Below are 27,428 nucleotides of genomic sequence, written 5' to 3'. Positions count from 1 at the left end.
CTTTTTTTCCCAAAACACACACACAGACACACACACACACACACACACACGAATATTTTTTTAAGACCAAAAAATGACCAGTAGTTATTCTTGCCATGCCTTTGAATTTGGGTTTTTTTATGAGCTAGATTATTGGTAAGCTGCTTTTGGCTTATACCTAGGTAATGATTATCGGAAATTCCAAGAGTCCTCTGGAGAAATAAACATTGTTAAAATAAAAATAGTCTATTTTGTTCCCCATCGTATTGCTCTAATTTGTTTTTACTTGGCAAGCTATCCTAGAGAACTTCCACTCCAGTAGCTGTTTGCTGGTGCTATGGTTTTTGACAGGTGCATTTTGTATTTTATTGATTTGCTGTGCTGTATATGTCATACAGGGGGCCAAGGAGATAGCTCAGTAGAATGAGCACTTGCCTGGCAAGTACAAGGTCCTGAGTTCAATCCCCGGTACCACCAAAAAAAAAAGCAATACAGATATGTCATATGTATCACTGATATGGATGTTCTGTAGATTGGCATATGCATGTTTCATAATTCTGTACTATGTGTACTGTACATATTTTATAATTATGTGTTACAATTTAGTGGTCCTTTATTGTGGGATAGATTCAATTTTGCTGTTGTAAGCAGTGTTGCTGTACATCATCATCTGTAAAGGTCATGTTCATTCTGAATAACTAAAATGGAAAGGCAATAAATTACTAAGTTAGCAAGGGGCAGTGAATGGCATAGAAAGCCATGACATTTAGAAAATTATTTCAGGTGCCTTTGTATCTTAAGGATCAATGATCAAATGAAAAAAACAGGGACAACTGAGCATTAATTGAATCTAATACTGAATTTATAAGTTCAGCAATGTCTAATCCTTTGAGGAATTGAAGTTGTTTCGAAGCGCTAAATAGCAGATTGTTTTAATTTCCAACATACATGCAAGGTAGGTGAGTGCGTCGGTAACCAATGTAACTGTCACTGCAGGAAGCAGAGGACTTGTTTTTCTCTCTGAGCTGTAGTCCAGATATTGAAACTGTAGTAATGACTTACATTCGAAACTTTAACTAGAGATCAGTAAGTTTCTACAGTGCCTTTGTAGAATGAAGAGAGATGTAATACAGTGTTGCCATCGAAAAGTACGTAACATTGCTTATTTATTTGTTTATTTACTTTATTCAGTGCTGAGAATAGAATCATGGCGTTGTATAAGAGAGGTAAACTTCCCCACTGAGCCATACCCCCCACCCAAATTACATTTTAGATCAGCCATTAGGGAGAGGGAGCTTCTTGAATGCAGGAAAGTTTGCTTTCTTTGATTCCGTATTGCTTCTAGACAGAGATCCTTGCTGCCAGTGCCTCCAGACAGAGCAGCCTGCTACCCAGCCACTGCCCCTGAGAGAGTAGCCTATCCATGAAGGTGGGTAAGGCAGACTTCAGAGGACAGAAGTTGTAGAAACTAGTTGTCTACTTCTCTTGTTGACATCTGTGGGAGAAAAGTTGAAAAGAATGTTTGACTACATTACTTGCATTCTTTATGTTTTGAATTTCGTAGGTGAGATAGGTGGTGGTTATTTAGATCAGAGCTCTGACCTGACCTGCACTGTTTCTAAAACTTGTGAATTAAAAAAAAAAAATCTGTTGTGTTTTTGTTTTAGAAATTAAAGATGAATGAAAAGCTATTGTTGTGACTTTATGTTTGCTATAGTCATGGAATCATGGGCTCCTTCTTGGCTGTTCATTAGTCTGAGGCTAAGAATGTTTTTTACTGGTCCAAATTCATTTAAGTGAACAGAATTGGGACTAGGACCATAGTTTTCCTGACTACTAGTCAAGCCTCTACTATTTTCTGTAGAAGATAATCTCTGTAACTGAGAAAAAGGGTATTAGATTATATTAAGCGCCTTGCAAAAGATTCAGTTAGAAGCAAATTTCTTTGAGTGTTCACTCAGAAAAATATGATAGTGGTTAAGTTGCTTAGCATAATTTTACTGGCAGTCTTGGTTTTCTTCAAAAGTGGGAAGAGGATCCAGCTGGATATTCTGTAACACAAAAGGATTGTATTGAGTACTATGGTATGGGCTTTTTCGGGATAAGAAAAAATTTATGTGAAATCAGATGAACACTTTTTCTTTCTCAAGTTTGTTGTTGGTAGTACTGTGATTTATTTCAAGACGGATATGCACGGTAAATTGTCTATCAGCCTATCTTTTTGGGACAGCTGTTATGAAGTTCTTCACTGGGCCTGAGGCTTGACAAGTAAATTGATTTGATTTATCCTACATGTAAGGTGCCTAGGAGTATCAGAGGCCTGTTTGGACATAACATCAAGATACATGCCTTTAGGGAAGTATTTAATGCTTAAAGAAGTGATTATTTATTGGTTGACTTACAGTAGAGCTAGTATGTACAACCACGAGGTATGTGAAAAGCTGGTATTTTTTGTTTTGAGCTATAGGACTTAGAATTTGGACTTGTTGAAGTAACTTTAAGCCTATAGCCATTTACTGAATATAAAGATCTTTCATAGGAGTAGAGAGTATATTGTAACTTATGTTAAGCATTAAATAATTACACAGATTGGACAACAGCCATTTAAAGGTTAGCCATACCACGTTAAGAAAATAAAGCCAGGATTGTATAACTCATCAGAGGTAGGATCTCATAATTATTCCGTTAATTCACTTTTTTCCTTGGTGTATTTCATGCACTAATTAGTCTTTAGTATTAAGAACTAGATGAAAAGTTAGGGAACCTTTGGTTCGATTTTTTTGCTTCCAGGTGTTTTGAACTAGTGTACATTATTTAGTCTGTCTCAACAGGAAGATTAGTTAGGGCTTTGATATCCTAGAAAGCAAATAGCCTGCCACATTGAATGATTTTATGTGTGTAAGTCCTAGAAGTTCAGGTTGTTAGAAGAGATGGATGATAAAGAAATGTTAGTTTTCAGTGTGAGGGCTAACTTGTGAACAATCCGGGGCTGATTCCCTGGTATATTCTGTTTGGGGAAACGCCTGGTAGACTGGCTTGGCTAGAGTTAAAACTAAGACTGGCTTGGTTAAGGAGTTAAAAATAATGTTGGATTTAGCGTTACCAGATTAATGAGGAAGAGACTCTTTTGAGGGGGTATTTGTGTGCACACAGTGTGTTATTCCCAAATGTGACTGTTGTGGATAGTTCTGAGCTTAAAAGGCAATTTTCTATTATGTAGTAGATTCATGTTCTAGTGATTAGATTTAGGAGGATGTGAGTATTGGCAAGTCATTTAACCTCTCTGAGATTGTTTCTTCATCTGTAAAATTAGATACTGTAATAAGGCCTTATTTATAACTCTCGCAGGGTTGTCTAGGCAGCTACTGATTGTCCCTCATGCAGCGCTGAGACAATTAAAATGATAGTGTCTGTAAACTATCTGCTGTTGCGTTCAGCACATGTTAGGTACTAAGTAAATTGAGATATACATAAAAGAGCTCTTTTACTTATGGGTGTAATCCAAATTTGGGTTCCACTGTAGGGAATACCGTGAGTTGAAATATTCTTTTTGAGATCAGCAATCAAATTCTTGACAAACTCTTGGCTTTGCACTTGCCAAGCAGGTGCTCAGCCACTCGGCTGTATCCCCAGCCCTCTTTATAAATTTTGGATTCTGGACCTTTATTAGGTATGATTTGCAGACATTTTTCCCATTCTGTGGGTTATCTTTCCACTCTCCTGATTAAGTCCTTTGAGGTGCAGAAACATTTTAGTTTAGATACAAGCCAAGTAAAAGAACTGAAACGATGAGGTTAACTCTTCTCTGAGATAGGTGGCAGGATTTGAACTTGGAGTTGAACTCCACTGGTCTTTATGTTAATAACACATGGTATTCCCCTCTTCATAGTGCATTGATACCAAAAATATAGTCAAAGCCTAATTCTTCTCACCAGGGGACGTCAGAGGCCCTGTCAAGCAAAGTGGAAATTCTTATTGCTGTTCAGAATTCTACTCATGGGTCCTTTGACTTTACCCTCACAATTTGAATCTTTCCAAGAAAGCTGCAAAGCAGTTTTGGGTCTACTTAATCATGCTGAGGCATGAGAATTGATGGGCTTTTAATTCTTACACAAAGGTTTGCATATTTAAACAGGATGTGGCGTTGACTGAGATGAATCGTTATTTGGAAAGGTCTTTGGTTAACCAAGTAACATGAAAAATCCAGCAGCAGGTATTTTTGGGTTATGGAGCCACCAGAAGCAGCCACAGCGCCTGGCCTAGAAGTTGGCCCCAGGGATTCACTCCTTGAGCAGGCCCTGCTCATCACAGCTTCTTGCCTTGCCTTGCTCCGAACCCGTAGGTGCTTTCAGTGTGTATTTGAGTTGGTTTGTGTTGTTTGAATGGTAGCAGAGAGAGGGTGCTCAGAGAAACCTGAAAGGACGGAGGGGCAGGAAAGGGACTCTGTATGGGGGTAGGGCTTTTGTAGACAGGCATTTTCTTTCTGTAGTCACCTATGGTGCTTGCAGAAAGATTTTTGTTCTCAATCCACAAGGTTGGGGGAAATGCCCACATTTGGGTCTCTGCCTGAACTTACATTTTCTGTAAAATTATTTTTTATTGAAATATAATTAGGAGGTCAAGTTATCGTTGCCTTTTCTTATTTTGCATCGCTTCACTGTTTCTCTGTAATAAACATGCAGGAAGTTGCTGCTGTTGTATTAACTCACACCCTGCATTCTTCTCTTCTTTGTTCTTTGTTAAATATGAGCTGGCATGTGTTAGGCTCTGTTAGCATTTGCTCTTAGGGACTTCAGTGGTTTCTAAATTCAGCACAGCTAAGCCTGTAGACTGTTTGCTTGAATCAATCGAGACTGCTATTTTTAGCAACAAAAGGGAATTGAAATGGCAATTTTCTTTCCATGTAATAGATCCTCAAGAGGAATACTGATGCAAGCTTTCTGTCATTTTTCTGTTCCTCCCCCCCCCCCCCCCCAGTGCTGAGAGGAAAGGCAGCTGTCATGGTTTGCGGCAGTATTAATCTTTAATCAATCAAGTGTTTTCTGCATTCAGGTGCTGGGGGAGAAAAAAGGGTCAGAAAAGGAAACTGCTTGGAATAACTAGGCTCTTATGCATGAGTTCTGCAGTCAGAATTGGTGGGTAGTGGCAGGCAGTAGACAGAGGAGCTAAAAATAGTGTGTTTGCTTCCAGTGTTCCTCTAGTCTATTTTTGATGTTTGATTTTGATAAGGTTGATTGGGTTCTTAAAATATCTGTTCCTAGCAAGTTGAGGACAAAAAGAGTAGAGTATTTTTAACCTATCCAAACTAAAGTATTTTTGTTGACTGTATAAAATCTGGAAGTGGAGCCCTGGTCAGTTGCCAGTATTTTACATAATCTGTAACAAGGAAGACACTTCTGGATGCCAAGTTGGGATATTCTTTATAGCTGTCAGTTTCCATCTTCTCAAAAGCTTGCAAATTTAGCTTCTGGTGTTATATTTATCCGTGAAAACGTAAACCTTTTAAAAAATCTTCTTGCTTCTCTTTCCTCTGCTAGCTCAGTTCTGCCCATCCTGTGACTGCCCCAACTCTCAGGGTTATGGGCGATGGCCATTGGTCTTTCTGTATACTGACAAAGCTGCTTTAACTTTCTTATTCCATAGCATAGTGTGACCTGAGGACACCCAGTATTAATCAAAGAAGTAAATCTTAGTGACACAAAAATAGTAAACTGTCAGTACTTGAGTAATGTAGGTACCTTTACTAAACTGTAGTGCTTAATCTCCCCTTTGCTTAATCCTATTCTGGACTATTTCACTTCATATTGTACCACCCTGGCACATTATAAGGTTCTCTCCAACATAGGAAATCAGCTCATTTCAAGGATATGCACAGAATCCTTTGAAAGTGTCCATCTTCAGGTTCATCATAAACAATTTAAACTTCTGTCACACTTAAAAATCTCATTTTAGATCATTGATTCTGGCTTGATGTCAAGAGGGGCTGAAGAATTTGTACGTGTATTCTTATATACGAGATGAAGTGATGAGTAGTATTGTAAGAATCAATTTTTCCATTCATAATGTTTCATTCACTCACTATTTCATTCAGCAAAACCTCGTTAATCATCTGCTTCTTGTTAGGCCTGCTCTAGCAGTCAGACTGTGGTGGCCAGACAAACTCTGCTCCTGTGGGCGCTTGTGTGGTGAACGACATGAAGGGAAGTACAGAGCGCCCGACGAGCAGGGAGCTACAAGGTCCCGAGTCAGTCAAGAAGGGATAGTGAATGGGAGAGAGGGAAACCTCAAGGGTGTAGGGAGCACTAGTAGGAGTGCTTCTCTGTTTGTGTACCATAACAGATATTGAAGATTGGGTCATTGTAAGTTTATAAGGAAATGTACCTTCTCACAGTGCTGGGTCCTGGAAGTCAAGGTGCTGGCGGAGTCTCTTACCTTGGGAGGGCTGCTCCCTGCTTCCAAGACAGTGACTTGGTGCTGCATTGCTGGAAATCAGGGGTCTCACATGGCAGCAGACAGAAGGCCGGAAGGCTGCACGAAAGCTGCATGCTGTGTGAAGCTTGTTGTATTATAAGAGCCTTAATTAATTCCATGTGCAAGGGAAAAGTACCTTTAGTATGTGTGCATGTGTGTTATGGGGGATTGAACACTGAACTACATCCTCAGCCCTTTTTACTTGGAGATTTGGATTCTTCCTTCCTCTCTCAGCTTCCCAGGGTGCTGGGATTATAGCTGTCCACTGCCACAGCCAGCTGTAGGGTCTACCTTTTCTTAATCATGTTCGTCATTGGATTTCAGCATCCCAATTATGGAAAGGAAAAATTCAAACATAGAAGATTGTACTTAAGGGTAAAAAGAACCTTGGTGAAGAGAGTGTATTACCTGGGAAGAGTGGGAATCATTTCAGTGCGAGTGAGGAAGAAGGTGGTGGGCGATCAGGCCAGCTCATTAAAGATCTTGGGCACACTAAGAGTGCTGGGAAACCACTGCAAGTTTTAGGCAGGGAAACGATGTTCAGAGTGGCACTTCACAGTGCTCGCTTTGGCTACTGTGTGGAGAACAGGTTGGAGAAGCGTCACGATGGGATCTGGCGAGTAGACTAGAAGGCTTTTGCTCTAGTGCTGGGGGAGATGAATGCTGTGAGTGGCAGGTGGTGGCAGTGGGAAGAGGTGAATGGATTGGTGTTTCAGGTTTCATGTAATTGGCAATAGGGAAACACTGTCACTTCTACAGGAGGAATGAGATCTACTGTGTACAGGATGAATTGAGTGAGAAGCGAGTGAACGCTCCATTGCGCAAGTCATTGTGTGTAGGGGTGGCAGCTGATGTTGGGGTGGTAGTTGTGAAAATTAACTGGATCATACTGTATCCGTGATGTGACTTAACCAAATAGTCTTATAATGATATTATTTTGTTTTCATAATTTATTGACGTTTTACACTGGTGTTTATGAGCAATTGAAGGTTGTTTTTCACTCACTTTAAGGACTAGAGCTTTTGTATATGTTTGATTCTTTGTGATGATCAGTAATAAAAAGAAACAATTGGTTTAAAGTGGCTTGGTAATTCAGTGGTGTCACCAGGGACCTTGATTCTGCCATCAAGGGTGCTTCATGGTTGAAGAGACTGCTGGGGCTACAGCTATTGCTTCTGAATCGGCTAGATGAAGGGCAAAAAGGGGCTTTTCTCTGCAGAGTCAGCTGCCTTTCAGAAGCAACCCTTTTAAAGTCCTTCATGCACTGCTTGAATCTTTTTCCCAGAATTTTTCCAATAGCCACACCTAGCTGCTTTGGAAATTGGAAAATAGAGATTCCCAGTAATAAAAATTCCAGGACACAACATGCTGAGCTGAAAATCATTTTCTTTTGCAAAGAAGAAAAGAAAGGGAGGGTATTAACATAGGCATCTAGCAAGCTCTGACAGAGATGTGCATTTGACACATGAAGTGTGGGTGCCGAGGGTCGTTTTTGTACTTTGTATCACCTCATTTTGGTGTTTGTTTGAATTCTTTTTTTCCATTTAAGAAACTATAAAACCTGCATCATACTTCTAATTTAGATGACTTGGAAGATGGTCTTTCTTTCATTTGATTTTTTTTCAAGTATATAGGAATCATCTTTTTTTTTATTTTAATTTATTCTTTTTAATTGAGAAATAAATGAGATAGTTTCAAAGTTGATTAATAGGACAGTTTTGATAATCAATACATTGTACATTGTTATCTTCTTAGTGGTTATCCACAGTACAAGAAGCAGACAGGATATCCTGTCCAAGCACTATTAGTACACCTCTTTCTTCTCATTGAATTAAGCGAAAGTAGTTGTATATTTATCCTTACTATTTTGTATATGTAAATACAAACTGATCTTTCCTTTGTATCTTTTTTTTTTTTTTCCTGTCAGAGGTGAATATTCTATTGGCATCTAAATACTATAGGTGTTTGAATTCAGCTAAACAACCTAACACTGTCTAGCAGTCTATAATAGTAGTGGGTTATCCTCAGAAATTATTGACTTGAGAGCCTTTTGCAGCTCATCATATTAATATGGCTTTACTTTATATTGTTTCATTTGATTTTATTGGAAGTTGGTTTATCAGGGCAGGGATGCTTGCTTAGATCACTGATAACTAAGAGGCGATCTTAGTTACTACATTGGTTAATCTTTTTTTTTTTTTTTTAAATCTGTCCATCCATCCACCCACCATCCATCCATCCATCCATCCATCCATATTTGAAGTTTAACAGACAGCATAGGTAATGTTGGTACATTACTGCAGCTACCATGTATCATTATATCATGTGATTTGGATCTCCTGATGTCTCTCTGTCTCTGTCTCTATATTTTAAAGTTTTATTTGAAACTGTTGGTCTTTTATAGGACTCAATTAGATAAAATCAATAGTAAATAAGTTATCAAGTTTTCTATTATATTTGAGAAAGAATTATCTGTTTTAGGCAAATACTGAGTGACCTTTGGAAATACTGACTCTTGGAAAATCGGGGTAGATGAAGAGTTTGCTGGGTCAGTTTACACCATTGTTCTATTTATAATAGGAAAGAGTTTCTTTGGAATGACAGTGCATGTACGTGATTAAAAAATGCAAATGGTAAAAAAGAATAAAATAATCTCTTTTTCTTTAATCTTCTAGAAGCAGCAAGCAACACAGTTTTGACTTAGGATTGGTAAGCCTTGGTTAGTTTACTAAACTTGATGATGAAGTACTGACTCTCCAGACAGTATCATCTTTATAGAGGAATCACATTGTTATTTTGTAAAACTAAAAGTTGTTGAAGTTAATTGAGAGATTTTCTATCCAACAGTAGCTACCATCTCTACCGTTATTGATGGAAAGTAATGTAGTATGAGAGCAAAAAATATGTCTTTAAAAGCAGAAACAAGACAATTCTTATTTTCCTACATCACCACCTATCTTAAATAAATTTAATTTTTCCCGCATTCACAGAGTAAAATTTTTTTCTTTTTATAATTGGCTAAAGTTGACTTGGTTAGGTTGGTACGTTATTGCAGATAATGGGGAAATGATTCTTGTTCCTTGATGCCTAACCACTGTGGAGCTCCTTGTACTGTTACTCCTAGTTATTGTTGTTTAATACCTCAACTGAGGTCAGCCAAATAGCTCAGCAGATTAAAATGCCTACAAGCAGGCATAGGGCTGGGGGTTCAATCCCCAGAGCACACTGAGTGGCAATTGAGACTGTGCATGCTGGCACGCACCTGTAAAGCTGTAAAGGCTGTAAACAGGTGGATCACCATGAATCCAATCTAGTAGTGACACCCTGAACACCCTGTAGACCCCCCTAAAAAAAACCTCAACTGGTTTCCTTTGGAATTATGGAAACAGTAACAAGACCGAGCACTGATTAGGAGTGAAGGGGCTTTCTTCTTGTCAAAGAGTAGGTGAAGTTGAAGATAAAGTCACAAACCACCAACCCATTGGAAGCTGGGGCATTATAGTTATAAAGAAATAGGGGTAAGAGGGGAGGGATATTTATTGCTTTTGAGGGGAATGGGCAGAGATTTTTTGCAATTTGGAAATCAACTTTCCCTGCTTTTATAATTCTTTCCTGCCTTGACATAGCAATTGTCAACTGTCATGACAGTGAGAGGTGTGTCCTGTAGTATTCAGATGGCATTTAGTGAGGGTGAAGTGGTGGTCAGCCTTTCCGAGGCAGACTGTTGCCTACAGTACTGTCTCAAAGCTAATAAGTAAGTTGAGGGCATGAGAACCTCAGCCGGGTACAGTAGACACTACTGTAGAGGAGGTGAGGAGCAGCTCTGGGTTTCCAGTTTTATTTATTTACTTTTTTGTTCTCACAAATTATTTTTCTTCTTCTCTCTTTTTTTCTTTCTTTCTTGCATTTTTTTTTTATTTGTATTTTATAGAGGTATCTACAAGGGTGTTCAGGGTCTCACTACTAGATCCAACTCATAGTGATCCGCTTGTTTACAGCCTCCCAAGAGCTGGGATTACAGGTGCGCGCCACCATGCCCAGTCTTCTCTTTTTTCAGAAAAAAAAAAAAAATAAATAAATTACTTGACAAGTAATGTTTGAGTTTAACCCTGTACTAAATAAAATTTAAAAAAAAAATTAGAAAAGGTGTCTTTATTTAAAAATATCGCAAGGCAAATGTTTAATATTTATATAACTCAAAGTCATTGTTTCTACCAAATATTTAAAATCCCAATTATGAAGTGAACAATTTATAAAATACTCAATGTGGATCTTTTGTCATTTTTGCAGTACCAGGGATTGAACTTGGGACTTTGTGCTTGCCAGGCAGGCACTTATGCCGCTAAGCTGTCTCCTTGGCCCTCAAAGTAGATCTTATGTGTCACCATATTCTCCACAGTTGTGCATGTCATAGTTTAGAGAGACAGAGAGACAGAGACCTTGCAGTGAGAGTGGGGATCATATCCAGGGTCTCTGAGCCAAACCCACAGCCCACTGTGATTTTACGTTGATAGTTACTGCTAGGAGATGGTAAGAAAAAGTCTCGCTGCACACATGAAGCCCTGTCTGCAAAGTCTGTCCCATACCTCATTCTCAACTGAACTTAGTCTGTTTCAGTATAATGTGTTTTAAGAGGACCCTTGGATGTTTTCAGTTTTAAAATGACCAAGTACTAATGCCTCTGGCCTTTGGCCTTTTGGAAATCTTCTCTAAAAATCAGAATGGGAAACAGAAAACTCCATTTGGGTGGGGCTAGGGGACATCTGTCATCCTTCATCCGCAGTCACAGCAGATGAAAGTACAAGGAGTGGTGCCTGACCTCACAGTGGTCATCGGTGCCCGTAGAGGGACCACCATGAGGAGACAGGTACTTTGCTCCTTGGACCTCAGTACAGCACAGGCATTGGACACGTAAAACACTTTGGGTTTGGGACTGGGCATGAGGCAGAAGTGCTGGAGACTCAGGGAAGTTGAGCAGAACAGGGGAGAGATCAGGGGTGGAGTAAAAGACTTACGAATTTAATCGCTGCCTGTTGAGCTGTCTTACAGTCAGGATGTGAACAGATTAGAGGACCACTTTTTTTCTTTCAGATGCACAGTTTATTCACACATCAGTTTCCACATCAGGCTCTTACTCTATAAGGCACACACAATAGTTATAAGGTCCTGATCCTGGTGTCACTGTATGAATATGAGACCATCTTGAGTCCAGCTACTGACTGAACAGAAGTTTAGGTCCAAGTCGAGTCAGACTGTTCTCCAAAGGAGTGCCTGCTGAATCTCTGTCCCTTGAGGATAGAGGACATGGCTCGTGAGCTAAAGCTTAGCCATTCCTTGGAGACAGGCGCATCTGATTAATAGCTTTTTGATTCTTCCATATGTGTGGTTTTCTGGTAATCCTCGGATCTTTTCTTGAAAGCTACCCACTTCAGCTGCTAGGACACTATAGTGTTCCTGCGTACTTGACACAACTAGTGGCATGCTCCTTATACTGCCCAATGCTCCATAGTCAGAAAGTGGACATTATGAATGCTTTTAAGAGTCCCAGAGAAAAGACAGAGTTTTGTGGCTTCTTCAGTACAAAATGAGTGTATCAATTGTCATATACTAAGTCCACAGTCTAACCACCTCATCTATGCACACCTTACCATATTTTAATGCTTCTAAGACAAGACAGGCCAATCAAGAAGGAACTAAGAAGAAGAGTGTGAGAAGAAATACAAATATGTAAACAAACTATAATTAATAATCTCCAATAAGAGAAGGTAACAGATCTGTAATAAGAACATCATGGTAAGAGAAAGCACTCAGAATAGAGATAAGTTCTTCAAGATAAAAAAAAAAAAAAAAATTGACAACCTAAATTTAAAAAATCAATAGAAGAACCTCGAAGATTAAGTTGAAAAGATTTTCAGGAAAGTGGAATTACAAAAGAAAATTAAGATCAATAGAGAAGATGTTAAGTCCGAATTCTGACTAATAGATTCTAGAAAGGGAGAAGTCTGAGGAAGATATGAAAGAATTAACATAGAAACTTGATAGAATTGAAAGTTGTGACTTCTAAGGCCCATTAAAGCCTACCACCAGTGAATGGAAAAACTCCTACTTTGAGGCATACTGTCATGACAGTCTTCAAAAGGAAGTAATAACCCAATGATGACAAAGCAGATTCCTTAGAAAGGGTCTGAAATGAAATAAGAATAGTGAAACACTTTTAAACAATAGCCATGCTAGAAGATAATGGGGATTTCTCTAAATTTTTTTTGTTAAAAATGCTTTCCTTCTTAGAATTCTATACCCAGTCATACTATGATGTGTGAGATTTGAATATAGACTTTTATTTATTTATTTATTTTTTTGCAGAACCGGGGATTGAACTCAGGCCCTTGCGCGTGCCAGGGAAGCGCTTATTCCACTGAGGCATCTCCCCGGCCCCTGAATATAGACTTTTAAAAAACAAATATACAAGATGAAAAAATTATCTCACACTGTCACATAAGGAAACATGATGACTAAATACAGTATGATGATCCTGGATGGAATCCTAGAAAAGAAAAAAGACATTCAAGAACCACTAAAGAAATCTGAATAGGACTTGGGCATTAGTTAGTTGTTTCAGTGTTGGTCCATGAATCTAGAAAAAAGCATCAGTCATGTCAGATGTTAGTAACAAGAGAAACTGCACCTGGGGTACAGGTAATACTGTACTAGCTTCACATTTTGGTTTTTTTGTAAATCAAAAAGTATCACAACAGTTAAACTTTTGATTTAGAAGTAGTTTACAAAAATGTGTTTCCCTGCATTTTGGGGTAGTTCTAGGCAGATATGTTCCACCATCCTGAGGAAATAGAACAAGATGTAGAAAACAAGGGCTTCAGCGCAGGAGAGAGGCCAAGAGAACTACAAAGATGATGTTCTGGGAGGTTGGGAGAGCCGGCCTTAGGGTGGAGGGGAATAGAAGCTGGAGGTCTCCGGGAAGGCGAGCTCTAAGAGAAGGAATGGATTGATTGTGTGGAAACTTGTACTGAGAGGTTGTTAAAGGATGGGAGCTATTTAAAACGACAACTGTGCAAACAGAAGAGGGAGGCAGTTTTGTGCCTGGGAAAGTCATAAAATGGACCCAATATGAAACATAATTATTGTCTACTGTTTGGCTCAGTAGTGAATAATGTATTTGTTTAGACACATAATTGTATAATGAATTTGAGTAGATCTTGTCTCTGGATTGTGAGTGAGAGTGCAAATCCTTGAAATTTCCTAAAGGATAGGAGTGTCACGTATGGGCCTAGGTAATCTGTGCTGGCGAGATGACTAGTGGTAGAACAAAATGAGGAGTGGTCACACTAGAAAGCAAGAAGATATATGTGTAGAGGTTGAGGCTGTGATGTCCGCTAAGCCTCCCAACATCTGCGAGGGGGAGAAGGGCTACAGATTGAGTTCTCTCATATGGCCCATGATTCATTTTGGTCCTGACTTTGTAATGAAACCTGATTATAACCCTGAAGTCAGAGGCAGGGTGGAGTCTCCTGATTGGTAAACAGTCATGTGCTGGGAAGGTGATGTGCCTGTCCTGGTTCCATGCCTTGGGGAGAAGGCACAGCGTTGACTTTATCTTAGGGTCTCTTCATATGGTTGGTCTTAATTTGTATCTTCTATAATAAAATCATCTGGAACTTATCCTGAGTTCTTTTCTAGTGAATTATCCAGCCTAAGGGGGTTGTGGGAAAACCCCCAAATTTGTAGCTGGCTGGGCAGAAGTGTAGGTAGCCCAGAGACCTCTGAACAGGTCCTCTGAAGTGAGGGCAGTCTGGTTAGAGACCATGCTGGCAACTTGTGGGCTCTGTACTGTCTTGGTGGTTAATGTCAGAACTGATTTGTAGTGTGCGGCTGTGTAAACCCTGCCTATTGACGGGACATTGTGATATAACTTCATTGGAAGGATGGGGAAAAAGAAGCGGGAGTAGAAATTCTCATCAACTGGGAGTCAATAAATAATAAAGAGTTGATCAATCAGGAGGTAACTCTGTAAGCATAGGATTCAGAACATAGATGTAGACAGAATGGAAAACAAAAATAATTGCTTCTGGAGATGGACTAGAAGGGCTTAGGAAGCCTTTTCCAACTCCTTTGTTTTTTCTAATTGTGTATGTATTACTTTTACATGTATAATGTTGATTTTTAAAAATAACTTGATGGCAGGTTCATAGCAGTTCATGAGGAAATGGATTTGGACTCGAGAGTGTACAGGTGGGGCGTATTGGGATGGTCTTGGGGATAGTACTTGTGTCCCTGAGTGTATGCTGGTCATCAGACATGTGCTACCAAGGACAGTCAAGCAACTGCCTGTGGCTCAGGGTAGTTATGGAAGATACTCGGTCATGAGGGGAGCAAGCAGCACTCTTGGCAAAGACAGGGCTGACAGTACTTCTGTCCTCAGGGAAGATCTGGCCCGCTGTGTTAGCTTTCTGTTGCTATGGCAAACAACCCGAGATAATAACTTAGGAGGAGGAAGGTACATGTTGCCTCACAGTTTTAGAGGTTCCACTCCATGATTGGGTGGACTCGTTGCTCTGGGCTTCTGGTGGGAGGGCAGGCCTTCACAGAGGGTACCTGCAATACCAGACCTGCTCATGTCCTGCTCAGATGTGAGGAGGAGGGATTGGCTGGTGTCACGCTGCTGTGTCTCCTCCAGCTTCCCCTCCCCAGTGACCAGAAGACCTCCTACTAGGCCCCTCCCAGTTATGCCAGGCTTCTGACTAAGCCCTTAGCACATGTGCCTCGGGGGGCATCCCCGGTCCACGCTATTGCACAGTACACTGATTCTGTCCACTGCTAGTTCCAAAGAACTGGGGAATCCAGAAGAGGAGGACTTAATATGCACTGGGCAAACTTCAGATCTTCCAGGCCTGCCAGATTCTGGGCTGTCAAGGACTGGTTTTAGCTTTAAAGTATGCTATGTTGCCATTGGCCAGCCTGGGCTTAACAATTTTATAAGCAGACATATACGCATAGTGGAAATTCTGTATTCCTTTGAAGTGTATTCCAGTCAGAAAGCATAGATGCAGAATATTGAATGACTGTATTGTAGTTTGATTCTTGACCATTTTCTTGTTAAGGGATTTTAAGCTCCTAAAGTGGGAAATGTAATATTGCCATCAGTCATGGCTATAGATGTATATGCATTGCGGTTACTCTAGTTGTAGGCATAGAGAGAATAATCTAGTTACGCAAGACTGTGTAAATAGTGGCTGGTAGGGGTTTAGTGCAGGACAGTGTAAGATATTGTTCTTAGAAAGTGAAGACCTTTGGGAAGCCAGGGTTTCAGGAACGCAGACTTAAATCTCGTGTTTTTGTAATTTAAAAGACTGACCTGACTGCAGCGTGTCACACACTCAGCAGACATCCACTGAGCACCGCCTTATGTGTGTCACATAGCAAGGAGCCTAGAATCAAGGAGTAGAGCCATGTAGATGTAAGGAGGTACAGTCCAGGGAGGAGTGAGGTGCGAAAACGCTTGTGGCCGTGAGAGACGGGAGAGGCTTGCTTACGCTTGGAGCTGTCAGCAGCAGAGGAGGAGACAGAGCCTGAAGAAGGCTTCGAAAGCCAACTAAGACAGGAGTTAGGTTCTGAGATCTTGGAGAACACAGAAAAGCTTATTGGAGAGAGGGAAAGGAGAAAATTGCAACGTGTTTTTCCTTCTCTAGTGAAGCATTAGTGAGTCCGTAACAGGGCGCAGTATGAAATTTGGATCTCTGTGCCTCCAGAAACATGGACACGATGAAGCATTACAGAAAGGTATTACCTCAATCATGAGGGTGGAGAGGCCTTCAGATGGCACTGAGGTTTGTGTGGCTGGCTCCTACGAGTGTGTACATCTTTAATAATGATTCTTTGTGTGTGTGTATTTTAGGGAAGGGTCTACAGGACATTGAGGGTCTCACTACTAGATCAGACTCATAGTAATCCGCCTATTTACAGCCTCCCAAGAGCTGGGATTACAGGCGTGTGCCACCACGCCCGGTCACAATAATTTTTCTTATAAGCAAAACTACCATGGTTAGCAAAAAAAAATGGGGTACCTTTAAAAATACTAGGGAACTTTTTTTTTTAAAGACTGATAAAGGTGAAAAACCTCAAAAGACTTATTTTGTAATCTTATACATACTATACATATGGTACCCAACTAGTGAGAATGCATTCTCTATGGAACTATTTCAGCTGATCGATACAGATGAATGATTGAATTCAAATGTTACTATTTTGGAATCCCTAATGAAAGAATGGATCTCAGTAGTAATCATGAATAAAACAAATGTAATGTAAATATACAGTGTCACTTTCAAATCATTCCTACTTCCAAAAATCAAACCTGAAATTGATCAAGTATCAATACCCAGTTACTTGATGACAGAGGAATATGTTAAATTTCACCAGTAGAATGCAGTCAGCAAAAAGCCAACACAAAACTGTGCCCTGCTGTGTTCAACAAATGAGTGAGAAGGGGAGGGAGAGAGGGATGTGGTGAAAGAAAGGCAGACGGCCTCTTGGTTTTCTTGGAGTTTTTTTGTTTGTTGTTGTTGTTGCTGTTTTTTGTGGAACCGGGGATGGAACTCAGGCCCTTGCACTTGCCAGGCACACACTTATTCTACTGAGCTGTCTCCCTGGCCCCTCTCTTGCTTTTCTTGTTGCTGAGACAAAACACTGGATACCCAAAGGACAAAGAGGGAAGGGGTTATTCACCTCACAATTTGTAGAGATTTCCGTCTATAATCGAACGCCTCCATACCAAGATGGCATAGCAGGGGGCTTTGCAGAGGAAAACTGGCTCATGGCAGGCAGAAGGTGGCAAGAGAAGCAAGGGCCTTAACAGCACCTTCCTGCCTCCTTTATCTTGTCAGGCTACTTAGGGTCTGCAGTACTCGAACCCTTCATCCTAGCACCCCGGAGCCCAGTCTTGCACCATGAACCAATCCCAGCATCACACACTTGATCCGGCCATCTCTAAAAGGGCCCCAGCTAGGGCTGCGTGAGGCTTTGGGGTACACCTAGACCCAGGCTGGAACGACAAGAAGAGTGGAAGGAAAAGGTGGGACTTGCAGTGAGGTGCTTACGTAGTGCTTACGGATTTCATGACTCAGCAGACATGCTGACTAATTGGAAGTGTGGAATTTATTGACTCCTGAGACACACACACACACACACACACACACACACACACACACAAAAGATTAAAAGCTTTTGAAATATTTGGGGACATTTATACTGATGAAATATTGATTATTTATAATTTTAGGAATGTGTATGATACTGTGTTTATTTTTGATAGCGAATACATACTGAAGCATTTATAGATAAAATAGTATGTTTGAGATTCACTTCAAAATAATCTGAAGTGGGAGGAGGCAGGTGGGGTATAGATGAAGCAAGATTAATCTCAAATTGATCCTCGGTGAAACTGGACCCTGGGTACATGGGGGTTTGTAGTCTGGGTAGTTTTGACTTGCCTGCCTGCTGGCCCTCTTGCCCAGCCTCTAGCTATATAGTCCTCCAGGCTGTCTTGAACTCACTAGGTAGCCCAGGTTGGCCTTGAACTCGCCGTCTCCCTGCCTCAGCCTCTATAGAGCTGGTGTTACAGAAGTGCACCACCTGGCTGAAACTTTGTTCTAAAAAGTTTTGTTTTGTTTTTAATTCTGGAAAGACGAAGGCTGCGCTGGGACATGATGAAAGCCTAGGAGATACTGAAAGCTGTGGCTAGGAAGAATAGGGTTGCGCTTGGCATATTTCTTTTCGTGGTACCAGGGATTGAACTTGGGACCATGCACTTGTCAGGCAGGCGCTTATGCTGCTGAGCTGTCTCCCTGGCCCTGGCATATTTCTAAAGAGTAAAATTGGGAGCCAGTGTAATTTAAAAGAGTCGATTTTAGGACAAGTACAACAAATCACTGTTACTACAAGTGTGCAAGTTACTACACTGTAACTTGTTTTCCATAATCTGTAAATGAGAAAAGTTTAGGGTATCCCTAACCTCTTAAAGCACGTATCTGTGCCCTGAACTTGTAATGCATTTGCTTCCATTATTCCAGGGATAAGATACCATGGTGTACCGGGTCTCACTACACAGCTCCTCCTGTTTTCAGCCTCTTGAGTGCTGGGATTACAGGCATGCGCCACCATTGCTGGTCTTACATGAAGTTTTTGAGGTTATAAGAAATGTACTTTGCCATAGAAAAATTAAATTAAAGTATGTTCAATTTTTTAACTATTTTTAAAAATTAGTTTGCTAAGATGTAATATATATAGTAAAGAATGTACTTATATATACAATAAATTTATATACACAGAGGTAAATATACACCCCTGAAGTTTCCCTTACACCTCTTTGTCATCTACCTCTATCCCAGAAGAAACTAATCTGACTTCTGTCACCGTAAGCTTGTTCACCCTTTCTTGAACTTCATAAATGGAATTATCGTACAATTTTGTGTCACACTTCCTCACCCAGCATGGTGTCTTCAATTCATTCATACTTTGTTCATATCAGTAGTTCATTACCCGTTGCTGCTAAGTATTCATTGTATGACTTTACCTCCATCTTCTTACCCATTCTCCTGTAATTAATGTCTAGGCATGCTTACCAACCATGCTCAAGTGAAGCACCCATGAGATTCTTTGGTGGCTACAGTTAATTTCTATTTCTTCAGAGTAGCTGGGCGACAGGGTGAATGTATCTTTAATTCTAGACATACTGTCAGTAGTTTTCCCAAAGTGACTGTATTGCTTTACAGTGCCACCAACAGTGTGCAAGAGTTCTAGTTGCCCTTCATCCTTGTCAGCATTTGATATTATAGCCTTTTTAATGCAAGTTGTTGTGAGGGGTATTCAACCCTATGTGTGTACAGCCAGCATTTCCCTTTATTAATTTTATGGTGCAGGGATAGAACCTAGGTGCCCCACGTGTGCTACACGTATCCTCTGCCCCTGAGCTGCACCGAACCTCTGGCTGCTCTTTCACATCCAAGTAGCATTATAATTTTTTTTTTTGTGTGTGTGTAATTGGTGGATTTTAACTATGAGCAATTCCTCATTGAAGTTTTTAAACTAACCTATTATTTTTTTCCTTTCTCAGTTGTCACAGGTGGCACTGATGGAATTGGAAAATCATATGCAGAACAGGTAGGGATTCATCAAGATCTTGCCTTTTGTTATACTTAAAAATGGAATAATCTGTCACAACAGTTTTTGAAGTTAAAATCAGAAATACAATGTACCAGGATTTTTTTTTTTTAATCTTGTGAGAAATACCAAGTTTGTGTACATAAATAAGAAATTTTAAAGCAAATGCCTGCAAAAAAGTGGGTATAGTTTTCTATGATAAGAAATTTAGTAACTTTATTATTTATTTATTTTATAACTTTATTTTATATTGTTTATTGTGCATGGCTTTGAGTTTTTAAATATCCAAAAGATAAAGGGCCAGCCAAATAGCTCAGTGGGAGCTGTAAAGGGCTCAACAACTTCTGACATTGCCAGTCCTGCGGATGGCCCACTACAATTGTGGACTGCTGGACTGTGTTGGATTTTTTTGCTGAATTCAGGCCAGTCCTAATTGCCATCTCAGTGCATCCCAGGGGCAGGGCCAGCACGGCAGGCCCGGGAATCGAACCCCCGGCTCCTGAGCCTGCTTGCAGGTGCTTTATTTAATTTGCTGAGCTATTTGGCTGGACCTTATAAAAGTGATTAATAAAGGATATGTAGGATTGTTCTTTGAGACTATAAATGTCCTGTTTCCTAGGAATCTTTTGTCTAGTGTTTTTAAGATCCATTGATAATTTTTTTTTTTTTTTTTGCGAAACCGGGGATTGAACTCAGATCCTTGCGTTTGCCGGTCAAGCGCTTATCCTACTGAGCCATCTCCCCAGCCCATTGATAATTTTTGCCAACTTTTTTTTTTTAACTCTTCTCCATTTATTTATTTATTTTTTCCATAATTTTATTGAGAAACAAATAGCAATGAGACAATTTCAAATCAAATTGGTGGGACAGTTTCAATAATTAACACATTGCATACTCTCTTCCTAGTGATTATTTACTGTACAAGATTTTGCCAACTTATTACCATAGTCATTTAAAATGGTTATTTTTCCACATATCTCCTACATTTATTAGATTATGGTTTTCTGTAAGTGAGGGCTTTCCTTACTCCTCTTACCCAGTTAATTTTTTTAAAGCTATCAATACGAGCTAATGGATTCTTTAGTGGTTTTATAGCAGATTAATTTAGCCAATTACCAGCCTTTGTTATTTTTATTAAAAATGTTCTTCCATGGCTTCATTTGTGGTACCACTCATTACTTTATACAAGCTGACTTTAGGATTTAGACTTGGAATATTAGTTTACTAAATCACTTGTAGTTCACAACACCAAATTTATTTATAAACTTTGTGGAATAGTTCACTAAGTTTTGTGCCATTGTTTCTCTAGCCCGTGTTTATGTGTCTCTAAGGTAGCAATACATTCTTAGAAAGGTTTGTCTTTCTTTCTTTCTTTCTTTTTTTTTTTGTGGAACCAGAGATTGAACTCAGGCCCTTGTGCTTGCCAGGCAAGTGCTTTTTCTACTGAGCTATCTCGCCGGGCCCAGTTTTGTCTTTTTGTGCAACACTTAAACATCATTAGATAGTAGGTGATATGTCTTAGATTTTTAAAATTAATTTAAACAGTTAACTATCTTAGTTTGCTTTGGTTGTCTATAAAGTATAAATGCCTAAATAAAAACTTAAAATAGATTATATTTGTAGGAATTGATAACATTTTAACTGCTATTTTTGTCAACCCTCTGATCTTCGTTTTGTTGTTGTTATTATTATTTTTTTTTTTTTGGTGGAACCGGGGATTGAACTCAGGCCCTCATTCCACTGAGCCATCTCCCCAGCCCCGCTATTATTATTATTATTATTATTATTATTATTATTATTATTATTATTATTTTTGGTGGTTCCAGGGACCCAGTGCTGGGATTTCAGGCATGGCATGAACTACCACGCCCAGTTTTGGTGGCCAGCTTGGTGAGGGACCTGCATGGCATGCAGTACTGGGGATCAAACTCGGGTCTTTGCACTTACCCGGCAAGTTCTTAGACCACTGAACTGTCTCCTTGGCCTGTTTTGTTTGCTTTTGAGACAGGGTCTCACTGTGTTGCTCAGGCTGGCCTTGAACTCATGTAATGAGCCCAGGCTGGCCTCGAGCTCATGGCAATCCTCCTGCCTCAACCTCTTGAGTGCTAGAATTACAGATGTGAGCCACCAAGCCCAGCCTCTGATCTTTGTGTTATGTGTGCAGTGTATAATAAAAACTTTTTTAAAGCTAAGTTTTAATTTATAAAATAGTAGATATTTAACAAATTTTAAAACCTTCACTATATATACAGCTCTAAAAGGAAAAGTGACAATCACTTTGCTCCTAAAGCCCTTAGAGATTTAAATTCTTTATTTATCTTATCTTATCTTATCTTATCTTATTTATTTATTTATTTATTTATGGCAGAACCGGGGATTGAACTCAGGCCCTTGTGCTTGCCAGGAAAGCGCTTATTCCACTGAGCCATCTCCCTGGCCCCGAGATTTAAATTCTTGATTTAGAAAGATAATCCTTTGGGCAATGCTTTCTGTCAAGTAATTATTTTAGATTGCTTATTCATTACATTTGGGCTTTTCTTTTTATGTGAATTATCATGTGATCAAGTTTTCTTAAAATGAGGATACATGGAGCTGGGGAGAGAGCTCAGTGGACTAAGTGCCCGCTTAGGCAAGTGCAAGGACCCGGGTTTGATTCCTGGTACCACATGCCGTGCTGGCCCCACCCCAGGTGCACCGAGTTGGCCACTGAAACCTGGTGTGGTGATGCACGCCTGTAATCCCAGCGCTGGGGAGGCTGCGACAGGAGGATCACTACGAGTCTAAGCTGCATAGTGAGACCCTGTACCAAATTAAAAAAAAAAAAAAAATGAGGATCTATGTACTTTATGTCTTTAAAATGAAATGCATAAGTGTCATTCAGGTCTCTTCTTGTTTTAGTTAGCAAAGCGTGGAATGAAGATTGTCCTGGTCAGCAGATCACAGGATAAACTGAATCAGGTTTCCAGTGAGATAAGTACGTTTTCACTTGACACATCTCATGATTACAGAAGGAATGTAGCTAATCTAAGTCTTAATGTTTTTCAAACAGTCTTCAGAAAACTTTTTTTATGCTGTTAATGACAAGTTTTAAAGATGGATGGTCTTTAAATTTTATTTTTATTTTTTTAATTTAATTTTATTCTTTCAAAATAATTTCATGAAATTACTATAGGTCTGTTGTAATTTTCTTGAAATGCTTCTTACTGATTCGTTTAGCCTTGTTGTTGGAAGTCAGGTTCTTTATTTCATCACTGAAGTATCTGATCCCTCTTCCATTGCCTCATTGCGGTTCTCTTGAATACTTTGTAATCTGCTTTCAGTGTTTTCTAAGTGCACCAAAACCCGTGACTGAAAAAAGCTACGAAAAAAAAAGTAAATAAAAATAAAATTTTTTTTAAAAAAAGAAAAGCTACGAGAAGGCAGCAGCAGACAAGTGCTTGACTTGGCGGCTGTTCTAAGCTTGTTCTTAGCTGTGCTTGAGCTGAGAATTCGTGCACAGCGAACACTCTTGACTGACTGACTTAGCCGGATGACCGCGTCGGTGCTGAGCACCCCGGGAAGGGCGCACGGCTGTGCGTGCCGGGCTTCCCGACGGGGCGCTCACCGACTGCGCGCAGGTCGTGCCTTTGTCAAGAGGCGAGGGGCTTGTTCCCAGGCTCCTGCTGCGTGCGTTTGTTATTCCGCATTCTGTAAGTGATGGACTCTTGGCGTGAAAAGGGATGTTTCTGTTAAAAGTTCATTGAATGCTCTGAGAAAAAACTGAGGAAAATGATTTCTTTCAAAAATTCACTGTCAAATTAGGGAGGACCAAGACAAATACAAAGTGTTGGAAAGCTTATAAAAAGTTAGGAAATGTGCTCTCCAATTGTTTTCTAGGTGTTGAAGGTTTTGTAACACTTCAAAAGAACTGAAAGTGCATTTGTAAATGGTTATGTGGGTTCAGTACATGAAAGAAATGCTAAAGTTCGATACACAGATTCAATAGCAAAGACAGGGCCTTAGTTCTACTGAGAAGAGTGGTGAATGAATTTCATTTACATACGGTTTAAAGTAAAATAAAATGGTTGCAGGGTATATTTATCTCTGTGGTGCCTTGCTTTAACTTCTCTGCAGAGCTGTGCATTGTTCCAATTTTTTTAGATGAGAGTTTCTTTTCTATTTTATTGACACTTTCACTTAGTATTGACATACATATAGTGCTTTATTATCCGTTTGTTCTCTCACATGGGTTGTTTCCTTTGGTCCTTCCAGCATCCTTTTTTTTTTTTTCCTCCCAGAACCGAGGATTGAACTCAGGCCCTTGTGCTTGCCAGGCAAGTGCTTATTCTACTGAGCTGTCTCCCTGGACCTTTCCAGCATCCTTTTGAGGGATATGTTTTTGTTATTATTTCTGTCCAAGCCACAGCTGGACAGATGACACACAGGTGTGCTTCATGTTAAGCGCCTATGTTTGTATGTGTGTGCTGGGATTGAGCCGTGGGCCTCTGGCATGCTAAGCACGTGTTCCACCCTTGTGCTACATCCTCCTACCTCACGGAGAGCAGATTTTTATTGGAGATTCCTGATATTAAGTATTTAAAAATATTTTGGGGGGGCTGGGGAAACAGCTCAGCAGCATAAGCACCTGCCTGGCAAGCGCAAGGTCCTGGAGTTTGATCTCCAGTACCACAACAAAATTAAAAAAAATAAAAATAAAAAATAAAAAACTTCTTAACACAGATCCTTACAAAACTGAGCATATGGTATGTAGGTAGTCAGTAGATCTTTTGACATTTAAGGATTTTAAAACTCAAGATTTTAGCTCTGTAAATGCAACTTTGAGGGACCAAGATGTACAGTATTTTGCAATTTTTGATTTTTTGATGAAGTGTGAATTTGAGGTAAATCACGACACTACTGAGCCTGAGGTAGTTAGAGATAATAGATGAACTTAATATACTGCCTGGATCTTGGTACTATTTTTTCTTTGGCTGTTTGTAGCTATGCATGTAACTCTTAAAGTGATAAAAGCATGTTTATGTGTGTAGCAATTTTCTCTCTGTCTCTGTCTCCATCTCTGTCTTGTCTCCCCTCACACTACCCTTACCAGGGACTGGTTGGGAGCTTGGTTGGACTCCTTTTCTCCTATGAATGTACAGCAAAGGTGTAAGAAAACAAACAAACAAGTAATATGGTTTGAGGGGAGTCTGGGAAGGCAGAACTCTCCTGGGGCTAAGACAGAGTCTTCTCTGGAGTGCCCATATTGCTTGGGTCCTTCACAGTTCAGGGCAATGCAGGAAACTGAGGAAAAAGTCCAGACATGGAGAAGTTAGCACAGAGACATTCAAAGCAGTGGATCTTGCAAATTAAGAGCACTGAGGTTGCCAGTTTATTGCTCTGGAATGTAGAGTGTCACGTGCACCCGTCCTCCCCCAAGCTGGTCTTCCCTTGCCTTCAGAGGCTATGCAGGTGAGCTTTTGGAACATAGCTGGAAGTCCCTTCCTGGTCAGCAACTTAACCCTAACACAGCCCAGTCCCCAACAGGGACTGAACCCAGATCCTTCACACTGAGCTACATCCCCAAACCTTTTTATTTTTTATTTTGACACAAGGTCTTGTTAAGTTGCTAAGACTTGTGTTCGCCTTGCCTCAGCCTCCCGGAGTGCTGGGACTACAGGTGTGTACCACCATGCCTGGCTAGCAACGCGCTCTTCATGAAATCAACTGCTAGTTGTTAGAAGTAAATGAATGCTAGCAGAAAATAAATGCTGGTGATTAAATGAAACTCAAATTTTGAAATTCTATGATATTAATGAACCCCCCATCTATCTGGTATAAGGAAAGTTACCTGATGACATGCTTAGCAAATATGCCAGCCTGTACACAATCTGCTCAGCAGTTCAGAAGGTGACTTGAATGATGTTTGAGAATTTGGCTTGTGGTGTGAGGTGACATGTGACTGCTGGCCGAAATGGGCTTCTGGAGTAGGCAGATTCCTGTTCAAACATTTCGTGAAGGAACAGATGGTAAAGGCCCCGAACTGGCCTTTATTAAAGAGAATATTTTTTCCTATGTTGGGAGTTTTGAAAAAATGTCTTTCTGGGCATAAAATACATTGAAAAGAGGTGAGAAAGCAGCCCTTGTTGCCCGCTGAAGAAATACATAGGGGACTTACTTACAAGTTAGCATAAGCTGCTAGCGGCCATGTAAATGATCTCTTTGGGAGGATAATGTTTTCTGAATATCTCTATTGGGGGAGCAGGGAGGGACAGGATTTGTTGTTGACAAAGACAAGACTAACTCCACATTTCTTTGGTTATGCCGGTGACACATCCTCATGGAACGTGTGTAGACCAGCACTGGGTCAGACCGTGGACATGCAGTGATGAGCAAGTTGGAAGCAGGCCTTTCTCTGGGGAAGATGACAGTGAAAACAAATGTGTCAAAATAAAACCAAAAAGGCACCAAGAGAGAAAGAGGAAGGGGGAGGGGAAGGAGGAGGAAGGGACATAGAAAGGACTGAGATGTGCTATGTACCTGTGCCAGCACACCATGGTAGATGTAGCTGTTATGTCTTGCAAATGTGAGCTGGTAAAAATCCTCAAGGCTTTATAAGAGGAGGCAAAGTTACTGCAGTTTGTACTAAGTGCCACCAACCAAACGGAAAGGCAGAGAGCTAAAGAAAGAAACAGCACGAGACTCTTATCTTTGTGGCAGCCTGGTAAGTTTTGGGTTGGCAGGGAGATAGAGGGCCAGAATACTAACTAGTGGTAGTACTCCCTCCAGGAAAGACAGTCGAACTGAAGGTGGTGTCCTGTGGACCCTCTAGGTGATGTAACCCCAGGGGATTCTGCGTGTGGAAGTTAGGCATGAGGTCGCCACTGCAGCCTCCCATGTTCCCTAAGGCTTTGGATCCCTGCCTCTCTCTTGTGTGAGAAGTTGTGATCTACCAATCTCAGTAAATACAGGCGCTCCTGGAGCCTACGCTCAGTTATCCAGCCCCTTCCAGCTATATGAGCTAGCCATGAAATCTGAATTCGCTGCTCAATGGATCATGTACAGAAACTTGGCCCATTCTGATGTTATATTGTGTTGGCTTAATCCTCACGGAATCCATTTTCACACATACTTGTCTTTCTGCCAGTAAGTAGGAAGTTTTACAAATTTTGTGTGTGTAAGTTACTAGTGTATGGATCAGACCTTACACTCGTCTCCCAGAAAACGCTGTGCTCTGGCCTCTGTGGGCGGGAGTAAAAGATGGATGAGTTGGAACATCAGTAGAAGACTAATTATCTTGCAAGAACGCCATCCCTTCTGCTACGGTGACGTGACTGTGGGATCTTCAAGTGAGGATACTCATTTCCCAAGACTCACGAGGAGCAGCCGTTTCAATGTGCACTCTTGGAGGAAGCTGCAGTCAGTTCCAGACCGGGTCTACGAGCCCACCCCGAGTCTCAAGGCCTCACGTGTTCCCATTCAGGACTTGGATCTTGTCAAGAACTGAAATTCAGCTTGCACTGTACTTCCGGCACATCTGTGTCTGTTGTTAGCAGGTTGAGCTCTGACTGTAAGATGTAAAAGACTACTGTAGGCGTTCGCTGGTGCTGTCCTGGTAAATGTGCGTTGAGATGTGAGTAAATGATCTGGCCTTACAGCTCTTTGCAAAGACAGCTGTGGCCACTTGAATTAAGAAAAACTGGAACCAAGATGCCCATCACCTGAGGAATAGTTGAGAAAGATGTGGTATTTTTACACAATGGAGTATTATTCAGCTATTAAGAATGATAAACTGCAAGCCTTTATATTGAAGTGGATGCCACTTGAAC

The 27,428-nt window shown here is 40.4% G+C and overlaps 1 protein-coding gene across 1 annotated transcript in view; it reads left to right on the top strand.

Moving 5' to 3' along the window:
- The window catches only part of Hsd17b12 (hydroxysteroid 17-beta dehydrogenase 12), a 173,898-nt gene that overhangs the window by 35,674 nt on the left and 110,796 nt on the right, over positions 1-27,428 (top strand). Inside the window, exons 2-3 of the mRNA XM_004627027.3 lie at positions 19,577-19,623; positions 22,522-22,597. Of these exons, the coding sequence (XP_004627084.1) occupies positions 19,577-19,623; positions 22,522-22,597 (123 nt within the window). The remainder of the gene's footprint in view (positions 1-19,576; positions 19,624-22,521; positions 22,598-27,428) is intronic.

This window comes from Octodon degus, unplaced genomic scaffold, assembly GCF_000260255.1.
Source record: "Octodon degus isolate 3935 unplaced genomic scaffold, OctDeg1.0 scaffold00018, whole genome shotgun sequence".
NCBI classification, from domain to species: domain Eukaryota; kingdom Metazoa; phylum Chordata; class Mammalia; order Rodentia; family Octodontidae; genus Octodon; species Octodon degus.
Note: the sequence above shows the minus strand (reverse complement) of the source record. Positions and strands in the feature narration are given on the sequence as shown.